General features: G+C 46.1%; 1 protein-coding gene across 1 annotated transcript in view; it reads right to left on the minus strand.

Moving 5' to 3' along the window:
- The window catches only part of ZSWIM6 (zinc finger SWIM-type containing 6), a 183,676-nt gene extending 175,170 nt beyond the window's left edge, over positions 1-8,506 (minus strand). The window contains exon 1 of the mRNA XM_017680528.3: positions 7,823-8,506. Within this exon, the coding sequence (XP_017536017.2) occupies positions 7,823-8,468 (646 nt within the window). The 5' untranslated portion in view covers positions 8,469-8,506. The remainder of the gene's footprint in view (positions 1-7,822) is intronic.
- Between the last annotated feature and the right edge of the window lie 3,083 nt (positions 8,507-11,589).

An 11,589-nucleotide genomic window follows, 5' to 3' on the forward strand; every position in this document is an offset into this window, starting at 1 on the left:
AAAAGGACCTTAAAATGAGAAAAATGTGTAATTTCTTAAATAACCTTTGAGAGATTACCTCTGCTGCATATATACCACAACTAGATCTAGACTGCAAGTTACTTCTCTCTCAAAAGTTAAAAACATCTCATGGAAGATGATCAAAACCACCCCACACAACTGTCCTCCAAAATTGAAACTCGTTAACATGAGGCATTTTTGAAATGCAGTTTTGCAAGTCAAATTTGAAAAATACATGTCAAAAATCATACCAGTAATCACAATTTAAAATTCTGGCTACTGTCAAAGTCACTCTAGAGAGGAGCAAGAGACTATAAACCTAAAGATGAACCTTCTAGCTAATGTGACTTATTACCAGCAGTGTTACTTAGAGGATAAATAAGTAAGAGTACCAGCCAGAGAGGCTGTGTCTGGTTCCATAATTTACCAGCCTGTGTGACCTTGGGCTAGAGGTACTTGCACTTTTTTCCAATGCTTCAGTTTCCACATCTGTAAAATGAGAATAAAATACCTACCTCACAGGGCTATTAAGAAATATGAAGAGCCCGAAGCAGTATTTGGCACTTGGTTAAGTCCTATGACAGTCCTATGCTATTATTATTACTAACTGTTGCTGCAGAAGTAGTATTAAGAGGCTCACCTTAAATCATGTTCAGTTCGTGAAGAAAAGCCCCAAATCATACAAATTCTTTAGAAGTTAGAGGTTACTAAAGTTTTGAGGCCACATCAATTACACGAGGCAATTTTATCTAGGGATTATACATACGCTATTTATTGGCAATGAGGGGACACTGACAAAAACATATAAAAACAGGTCCAACACAGACACTACTGGATAAGTTTTCATAAACATAGTAAATTCAGAGCAGTCAAATTTCTTACTGGGAATTAATTTCTGTTGTTCTGAATCAGGACTTTAAATCTTCAATAAATTCTTTGTTACATGGGTGTATGTTTGTATATATTCACACAGCAGTAATGTATTTTCATACAGTTAGCAATCATTAACTTTTCCTGAACTTTAATCTCACCTTAGAACATCTCTACAATTCCCAAATGTTGACAGCTATTTTGTACTAGCATGTGTTTAGCATGTTAGAATCATTACTTAATTGAAGCCATTAGAAGTTGGCCAAGGAATTAAAATGCTATCTAGAAACATTATATAACACTCAATGAAATGTTAGCCAAAAATCTCTCTGAACAGCCCGATTTATGCTCAAGAATATGCCTGTTCTGATTTCCGAGATCTTCTGAGACTTGCCATACATTGCCAGCAAATTAAGAGACAGCCTAAGTAGTGGAAAAACAGATTCAACATTTAACTTTGCAATTTACTATGCCTCTTTGACAAACTACTCAACATATTCTGGGCCTCAGTTTTCTCATGAGCAAAATGGGAGAAGCTGGAATTGATACGTTACCTTTTCATCTCTAAATCTCTATAAGAGTTATCATGCAACAGTATTTTATAAAAATAGCTTTTCATCTGTTAGCATATTTTAAGAAAAAGTGCATCCAGGGGTCACTGAATTTGCTTGGGGTAATGATACTCAAATGACACCTGGGTTCATTTCTTTTTCTGCTCACTTGTGAACATCAAATCAGTTACAAATACATAAATAACTATGTAAATATATATTATAAATTACTTCACACAAAATTAGTCATCACTTAAGAATTCCACAAACATAAAACACTTAGCATATCCTTGGCAACAGAGGTTACTTATTACTAGCTGCAAGTCAAGTTCAAAATTAAAATCAGATTTTACACTGTGTTCTCTCTAAAGCTGGCCTTAGCTACCTTTTCTAGATGAGAAAAAATAAAGGAAGCATCCTATTATTAAAGAACTGAAAACCATGTACAAAGTATATTCTTTGGAGAACGCAGGGCACTGAAAGCAAAACCTGGGAAGATGTGGAGGTTTTTTAAGCAAATATAACCAACATACCTTATTTTTATGGCTCCTAGCTAAGATTGAGGAACTAGTGTCTCTTTTCAGGGGACAAGACTATGTAACCTTTTTCTCAGAAAGAGATGGAGAGTCTTCCCATCCATTTACAAGAGGAAACAGCTTATGTTTTCTAATGTACAATAATCCCCATTTACATATGTCAAAAAATTAATAGACCAAGAAAATTAAATTGGACTCTCCTGCTGTGAGAAAGAATTATTCTTGAAATTATTTCATTGTAATTTGAAAGGTGGCTAAACATGGTTTTATAGGTTCTATGTAATTTAACTTTTACCATTTAAAAATCAGTTACCTATAATCAGCTTTGTTTTTAAAATGTTTATACTTACCCATAATCTGCTTTCTTTTCTAAGATAATTTGTCCTCTTAGATATAGGTTGATGGTCAAAAGCAGTTCAAGTTTAATGTCTGCCCCTACAAAAACTTCTAAGACATGAGTTTGTTTTATCATGTGAATATGTGAGTAAACTTCTTAAAAGTACTAAAAGCATTTTGCATTATTGAAAACCGTCTTTCTAACACAAAAGCATAAAGCATGTAAGCATGTGAAATTAGTATAGATCCAATCATGTGATTTTTTTTGAAAAGGATAAAACTTATCTCCTAAAATATCAGTCATTCCTCCACTGCCATCCTGTTCACTGAATGAACTACTAGCTGAAACCACATATTCTTAACTAAACTCTTAATATGGGTGTGAGCACAAAGGATATGCTGGCCTGCATCTTTCAAGATGAAATATTTAGATAGAATTGACAGCACTGATTACCCATTGTGCAAAGAAAAGAGGCCCAGGAAAAACATCTTAAAATTAGCCAGGACATACTTAAAACAATGACTTGAATTGTTCAATTAATTGCTATAATTCTTTTAATAATGGACATATTCCACAGGCATCCTGATATTTTTAAAAGAAAAAGCATCAAACTTTCACATCTGCAAAAAGGATTAATCTCAATACACAGCTGAAATAAAATAATGGGATGGCCTTCTCTTCAATCCAACGGTGTACTCAGAATACAACTATGTGGCAAAAAATCGAAGACTAAAGCAAAAGCAGAAATATTTGCTTAACCCAAATATGCAATTCCACCTTCCAGTATTGTTGAACTCTTCTGGCTACAAGTAGTATTCTGTCCCCTGAACACTTCAGATTTCCTCAATGGACCAATTCTAACCATCAAATAACTAAGCATCAATAACAAATTCCAAGATATCCTCACCAAAAATTGAAAATTTAACTTTCCTCAGAACGTTGCTGAGATCATACAAGGTATTCACTTTCAAAAATGAATCATTAGAAAATTAAAGAACTTACAAACAACAATAAAAAATACATATGCAACTAGTTTCAAACTTTTCTTCTTTTGTACTTTTTCATTGACCAGCATAAAAAAAGGTGTAGGAGCTGATTCAAAATTGTTCAATATTATTAATCTTGAAAAAGCATTCAGTGCAATACACTATCATCAACAAACCCAATTCTGAGAACACCTTTAAAATCACATCTTTATATAATAATCTCTGGCCTGCACAGAAAATCAAACTACTCAAGAGCAAATAAATTAGCTGATTAAAATCTGTATCCACCTTAATCCTAATAATGATCCCTTTTTACTGCCTTGCCACTCACTAAAACATGAAATTTTGAGATATGGATCTAAAAGACCTTAAGAATGTGTTTACTGAAGTATTAACAGATTTCTGGGCAATATTCTTTTCTCCCAGAAATAACCAACCACAACAACAATAGAACAGCTCCTTCAAAAACTTACCTTCTTCATTCTTACATGCAAGACCCTAGTTTCATTTAGACATTTCCTACTCTGAATATAACTATTTAGTCACAAATAAGCAAACTGTGTTTCAAAAAAACAGGTCTTCAGTTAGGGAACACACACACATACATACACATACCCCAAAACAAAAAATATAAATTAATTGAAGATGCAACGATAATATTCTAAGTTTTTTACTACAAAAATATATGCTTCTAGTTTTAGGAAAATTCCAGCCATAAGATATGCATAAAATGAAAAGTAACATTTCCCCCCAAACCTTGCCCATTCATTTGACTGCCCTTCTCCAAAGATATCCACAATTCAGTGGTTGCTTGTGTAGCCTTCCATTTTTATGCATCTACATGCAAGTCTTTTTTTTTAAGAGAAATTGCAAGATACTATATGCGCAGTTGACTGTTTTTAAATAAAATACTCTGATCATCTTTTCTTGGCAGTACATATAGATCAACCTCTTTTTATGGTTGCATAGTATTCCACAGCAGATTTCTTAACCAGTTCCCTTCTGATAGAAATTTAGGTTGGTTTCAGCTTATGATTTCAAATCATACCACAACGACTATCACTCACTGTATAGTACATTTTTGTGCACTAGTACCAAAATATTTAGAGAATAAATTTCTAGAAATGATACAGAAAGACTGCAATGCAACAAGGGAGACAGCATCTTCTCCCACCTTCTCAACCAATTCTGTGCACAGTTTGTCCATATTTTTAGTCTTTGCCACAGTAGATGAAAACAACATGTCATTTCTCCTTCTGTCTCTTTATGTAAGGGTGAAGATGAATATGTTTATTAGTCATTTGCATTTCTTTGTGAAACGTGTAGCCCATTTTTCTACAGGCCTATTCATATCTCTCTTACCTTAAGCCAATTCTTAGAGGAATTCTGTGTTAGCCTTTGGCCAGACATGCTGCGAATACTTGCACCAGTCAACTGCCTAACTTGGTTTATCATGTTTTCAGTCCCACGGAATTTTTAAGTCCTTTAAGCAACTGAATTTATCTGTCTTTACTTTTACAAGTAGAGTTTCAGGTCATGGTAAGAAAGCTCTTTCCCAGACAAAATTTTGGGGAAATTTTTTGACATGACTTCCAAATCATTACTTAGATATCCATAATATTTACTATAAGCATGTTCAGCACTAGCTCCCTTACAATATATCTTTAATAAACCGACTGTACTTTCTTTAAAATGTCCTACAATCAACTGATGGGCAGCTCTGCACTGATGAAATATTGCTTAAACTACTACACCAAAGGTTTAATTTTTTTCCCTCTAAATTTCTTATAATCTAGGAGATGAAAACTGGCAAGTATGTTTAATTTTTGGTAAATCCTAATCTCAGTTCCTCAATCCTTACATAATCTTCAACAGTGTAAATGTAAAATGAAATCCAACAACTAGATTTTCCCTATTGAAGTTATAATTTAGTCATCTCTACCAAAGTCAATGAATACTTCCTGTACAAACAAACTTAAAATTTTGCAATACCAGAAAATTACTTATGGTGCTATCAACACAATATTCTGTTCTTTACCATTTCAGGCTCTGAAGTGAAAAAGTTCTACCTCATATCAAAAAACTATAAAATAAGTCCCTTGGCATTAGTATACCAATTCGCAGCACCACTGGAGGCTCAATTGGGTGGTTTATCTAGCCACTCTCTCAGTTTTCTCTCATCAAGAAAAAAAAACGTTGTCCTAAGTTTTCTATCTCACAGTGCCAGCTGCCAAGCATTTAACAGCCTTCCATCTCTAAGCTGACTGGCACAACAAGTAATACTACTTGGAAGTTAAGGAAACTGGCAGAACTCAGAGGGGAAAAAAGAAAATTTTCCACAATTTGTACAGCACTCGTCTAGCACGTATGTGTTTCCGATGGGGTGGTCAACTCTGCAAACTGTGAGAGAAGCATCACACTACTTCACATCAACGACTGCCAACTCCATTCAGTGGCCTCCTTCCCCTATGGGGACTATTCAGAAAGTTACTATTTTCTTTTACAACTCACCCAGGCCTCTTCACTGATGAAAGCAGGCAAAGCCCACGCTGTGTGTCTGTCTCCTAGAGAAGATTGCATCTTTTATTTATCGCCCCTTGGCTTTATTTTCACAGTGAATTCCTGGCTTGAATGCAATCATCCAAGAAACCCTCCCTATGTGCTCTCCTGTCATTCCTCATTGCTTGCAAGCAGAGTCAAGCACAGAAGGAAAAAAAAAACTCAACATTGCCAGCCAAGCCATAAAAATTCGCAAACTCTAGTTTGTTATACAGAGAAACCATAGATGTGCTTCAGTCCGTTTCAACCCAGCAGTAAACAAAAAAATAATAATAATAAAAGGAAATAAAAGGTATGACTTTAAAGAAAGTCATTTTTTAAAAAGGCTGGTAAATGACAATGCAGAAAAATCACACTTGTAGACTAAATTCGAATTCAGATTAACCTAACATGATTAAAACAAATCTTAATTCTCTTTTGGGGTCCTTTCCAGATTCCCACTGGACTCCCAAAAAGAAGGATAAAAGGACCTAAGCAAAGAAAAGATTAAAAATCAGACAGTGATGCTTCCAAACCTCTCCCCATTCATTAGGTACCATGTTCACCACCAGAATTTAAAACAGACAGCAATATGGGAGGGGAGTTGAAAATATGGTATTTGCAATCAGGAGTAAAATATGGGGAGAGGAGAGTTTCCCTATAGCATTGTCCTTTTCAGTCCAGCTCAAACATCCTCATCACTACGGCTGAAAAAGATACCTGGCCGAAAAAAACATTGGGGGATGGGGGTGGAGGGAAGACAGGGAAAGCTTTGAAACTCGGCATATAAGAAAACTCCCCTGGTCTGTCAGAGAAAGGAGGGCTGTGCAGCTTTAAATCAAAAGTCCTTCTCTCGCCTTTGTCAAATACCTTCTACTTTACAAGCCCTGAAAAGAAATAAAGACACTCTTTTGTTTGGTTTCCCCTTTTCGGAGGGTGACAGAAAACTGAAAGGGCACAAATAAACCTGAAAATTAGAACAAAGTATGGGCCGTGCCCGGCTGCCAGGCAGCCGCGCCTGGAGGGGCGCGGAAGAAGCCGCGGAGCCCCTCTTCCTCCCGCTCCTGCGGCCGCCGGCTGTGAGCGCAAAGCCCGCGACTGCTCACCGCGGCTCGCACCGGGCACGACCACCGACCCGCCCGGCGCAAGCCTAACTCAGGCAGCAAGGAGCCCCCGGCACCGCCGCGCCCGACAGGAAAGGGAAGCGCGAGCCGCTGCTTCCCGGACTCACGCCCTTTAATTCGGGGACATCCTCGAGGGTCGAGGTCCATCAGAAGGGGCCCAGCCCGACACGCTGCTCCGAGACGAGGCAGACGCGGGGGAAACACACTTAAATGCCGGGGCGGCCGGCGGAGCTCGCCTGGGCCAGACCAGACCAGACGCCACAGCGACCCCGGAGCGCCGCGGCCGCCAGCCCGTCGTCGAAGCCCAAAGAGCGGCCGCCGAGGGCCATTAAAATGTATTCCCCTCCCCTCAAATCGAGGGGGCGGGAGCGGGGGGGAGGATAAAGAAAGAGGAACGAGCAAGAGACGGGGGGAGAGAAAAGGCAGAGAGCTGAGCGCGGCCCGGCCGCCGGCCCGGTCCTCGGCCGGCATTGTCTGTGCGCCCGCGCCCCCTCCCCCGCCCCGCACGGCACGGCCCCGCCACACACACCCTCCACCGGAGCCGGCCGGCCGCCCTTGCCTTTGTCCACATCCACTCCTCCGAGGCGGCGAGCTGCCCTCCAGGACGTGCCCCCTGGAGGAAGGTGGAAAGCCCGACTCCGACCCCGCCGACCCCGCGGCGGGGCGCGTCCTGCTGATTCATTTCCCACTCGCGCTGGCCCGTCCGGGGAGAAGGGGGGCGGGGACGGGCGGGGAGGAAATGGGCGCTCCGGAGCACCGTCCTGGCCGGTGTGGACGCGCGCCGATCTGAGGGGCTGCCCGGAGGAATGGAGGACGATGCTCCACGGCCCCCGAGGGACTGACGGACGGACAGACCACCCCGCAGTTGCCGGTGACTCACCGACTTGCAGAACGTTGTCGACGCAGCCGCTCTCCAGCAGCGCGATACCCCGGCGGAAGGGCAGCCGTGTCTCGTCGCCGCCGTCCGCCGCCCCGGCAGCCCCCACCGACGGGGTCCCGGCCCCTGCAGCGGCGGCGGCGGCGGCGGCGGCGGCGGCCGGCGAGGACGAGGAGCCGCCGCCGCCGCCGCCGCCGCCGCCCGCGCCGCCGGGGCCGCCGCTGTCGTCTCCGGGGCCACCCGCGGCTCCGCCGCTGGTGTTGAAGGACGAGTACATGCAGATCTCCCGCTCGCTGCGGGGGAAGGACCAATAGACGATGCGGCGCTGCACCGGCTCCGGGATGCGCTCGAAGCGCTCCTCCACGCGCTGGAACGGCCACTTCTCGGCCACCTTGCGCGCCGCGATGTCCAGCAGCGACTCGGGGCTCTGGGTCTTACCCGGGGGCAGCAGCCCCAGCGCCGCGCCGCCCCCGCACGCCGCCGCAGCTGCACCTCCAGCCCGCGGGCCCGGCCGACAGATAGAGCTATAGCCGCCACCCGCTCCTGCGCCGCCGCTGCCGCCCCCGCCGCCGCCGCCGCCGCCGCCGCCGCCGCCCGGCCGGCAGCAGAGCCGTTTCGCGGGAGGAGGCTGCTGTCCGCGCTCCGCCATGACCGCGCCGCTTCTAACCCGACAGCGGAAGTGCTAGGACCCTATAAACGGCACAAGGAAACGCGACACGCACACGCTGCCGCGACGAAACGCTGCCATCTAGGGCCCGCCGCTCCTTTTACGGGCACAAGAGGTGGGGCCTCTACCGTGACGCAAAGCTAAGGCGGGGCACCGATAGGGGGAACCTAGGGCCAGAGGCGGAGTCTATGCAAATCGCTGGGCTGAAACATAAATAGAGCACTCGGCGGACACAGGGGGAGGCGGAGGCGGTGGGGTTGGATGCCCGAAGGGTTGTGAGAATGTCAGGCTGCTGTGACGTGAGGAGGCGGGGCTCAGGCGGGGTTCCCGCGGGAGGGGGGCCGCCGGGCCGGGCCGAAGGTGGGTGGGTGTCTGCGCCCCCCTTCCTCCTCAACTTCCCTCTCCAATTCCCGTCCTCTTGATGTCCTGCAAGTGAGGACGCGCCTTTCGGGTCGTAGCGCGAGGGAAGAAGAAATGGGAGACGAGCCAAGGGAGGGGTCCGGGCTAAGTAGGGGGCGGGGCCCGCGGGCCTATGCCCCACCCCCCGTCAGAGCCTGCCCGCGGGGGAAAAGCCTTTGGGCGGAGGAGGCGCTTTCAAAACAAAGAAATGCGGCGTGGAACCCGAGGGACGGTGGTGGAGAGGAAGGCGGAGGAGGTGCGGCCGAAGCCGCCCGGCCTCCGGCTTCCCCTCCAGCCAGTCCGGGGGAACTCTCCCCACCCCCACCTGGGACTGCGGCGGCAAGGAGAGGGAGGAAGGAGGCTGGGCTCGGAGGCTGTTTTCCAATTCACTTTTGCAGACCCGGGTGAGGGAGACGAGCGTCTGCACCGCTGCCCCGCGTGGTTGCAGCGCACTCAGCCCTGAACCCCGCGTCCGCTCTCTCCCGGCGGCCGGGCCGGGGCCGAGGCAACCAAAGTGTCCGCAAACACGTAGAGCGCTCCGAACCTGGCCCGCAGCTGCGCGACAAGCGTCCGGAGCCGGCCACGGCCTTTCCGCCCTCGCGGTCCCTGAGCCCCGCGGGCGAGGAAGCCGGCCCGCTCGTTGGCGCGGAGCTGGGGAACTTGAACCGGCTCTCGTCACGGCCGCGCCGCCGATACCCCAGTCCAGGCCCGGGGTGCGATTGATCGGGGCGGAGGGTCCCCCGGGCAGTGCATTTTACAAACACACCTTTGTGAGTACTCACGCCACGGGCGCGCGTGCACACAGCCCAGCCGGCGGCAGACGGCGGCTATGAGCGCGCTCGGCGCCCACTTAGGTCTGCGACCCGGCTTGGCCCCGGACGCCCGGCTGCGGGAAGCCACTGCGAGCGTTCTCTGCAGCCTCGGCAGCTCCTGAACGTGCCCATCGTCCGGCAGAAAGGCAGCGCAGGGGGCGGGCAAGCCTGAGTGAACGCAGAGTGCAGCTCGCTGGTGCGAAGGCGTCGGCGAAGGCAAAGCAACGAGTCCCATGCTAAATGAACAGGCAGCCCTGTGGACATGGTTCTTCGCACTCCACAGAGCTTGGTCAAATCTGGGTTTAAGCCACAGACTTAATTACTACGTGAGAGTTGTCCTTACTCTTTGCCCCACCTACTGTTTTTACTGTAAAACGTATTACTGATACTGTCTCTATTGTGAAAGATAAGCCCTAGCCGTATCTGCTTTGACACTTTTGCATCTCTTAAGGTTATTGGCTGGTGCCCACCTGCTTGCAATCGTTGCCTGGATTTAACTTAAAGGGATAGAATGCTTCCCAGGTTTAAAATAGCCCACTCAGGACTGAGGAGCGGGAAACCTCGAGCTCCAGGTCTTGGCTCTTTCCCTCGTCAGACCTTACCAAGCCCCAGACTGTAGGTAGGTCCTAGGGGACGAGACGCTGGCACACTTTCCATAGCTGCCTTGCTTGTTAGGAAAATTTTGGTGACATTATGTTTTTGTATATCCGTCTGGTGTTTTTCTGGGCCTCTCCTCAATGCTTAGGAAAAGGTCTGAGGAGAAAACTGGAAGAATATGTGTGCAAATGGGATGGGACAGCTCTTTCCTCCAGTTCCATTTCTGAACCTCTTAAAAAATAATAATGTTTAAATTTTTTAAAACAGTAATAAAAGAAAGAAAAGTAAAATACAGTATGGGCTTTATTCTGTACTCAAGTACACTCATGATAGGACTTAGGCTTGTATAATAGTGTGTAGATTACCAAGCATTTCATACATACAGGCACTGGAAAATACACACAGGATTGCTAAACTGGGAAGTTAAAGATGACAAAACAGGTGCCCTCAGACAGGGTAAGTGACTCACTCATTCAGTGTCATAGGAGGTGTTAGTGGAAGAAATTAATTATTATTGAAAAGGAAAATAAACACCTTTGGAGGTGCCTACCATTTGGAGACGTTAAATGTAATTAACCAGAGACTGAATTTAAGGCATCATCCTATATTGAAGGGAATCTAGTTTAACTCTCAAATTCAAGGAAGAATCCAGAACCACCAGCTCAGCCTGACCCAGTTTCCCTTCTGCAGCCCCTTACACTGAGACCACTCTCTCCCTCCCTCTTTCCTGTCCCTCCAACCTCACCACCTGATTCCTCTCTGCCTTGTTCTTGATTTTCTCTTCCTCCAAACTGTTTAACGTACCACCCCGCTGTATAACCTATCATGTTCCTCTTCTCCACGTTTGGTGACCTACCCCTTAAAGTCTCCACCATTACCAATTTCCAGCCATGGTCTCTGCTTCAGCTCACTGAACTCTTCCTGGTGGTCAGCTCCGCTTTCCACTGTCATGAAGGGTGCCCATGCCCACCTGAAACCCAAAGTACTGTCTTTCCCTGAAAAACAGGTTCTCTTCCTTTCCCTAGGTTATCACTCTTGCTACCTGTTCATAGGTTCCCAAGCTTTATTCCTGTTTGTGTTTGCCTGCAACTCCCATATGGGTTTACTCATTGTGTTGTCTATCCCAGCCCGTCTTGCTGCCCGGTCCATTATTCCTCTTCACTCTGCAGATTCTCCTCACTGATATGTCTGTATAACCTTTCCTCCTTCAAATCCTCCTCCACCCAGCTGCTGTGCTTCCTAAAGTACAATTCTGATGGTGACACCCTCCTGCTGAAGTCCCTTTAAATGGCTCT

This window comes from Manis javanica, chromosome 1, assembly GCF_040802235.1.
Source record: "Manis javanica isolate MJ-LG chromosome 1, MJ_LKY, whole genome shotgun sequence".
NCBI classification, from domain to species: Eukaryota; Metazoa; Chordata; class Mammalia; order Pholidota; family Manidae; genus Manis; species Manis javanica.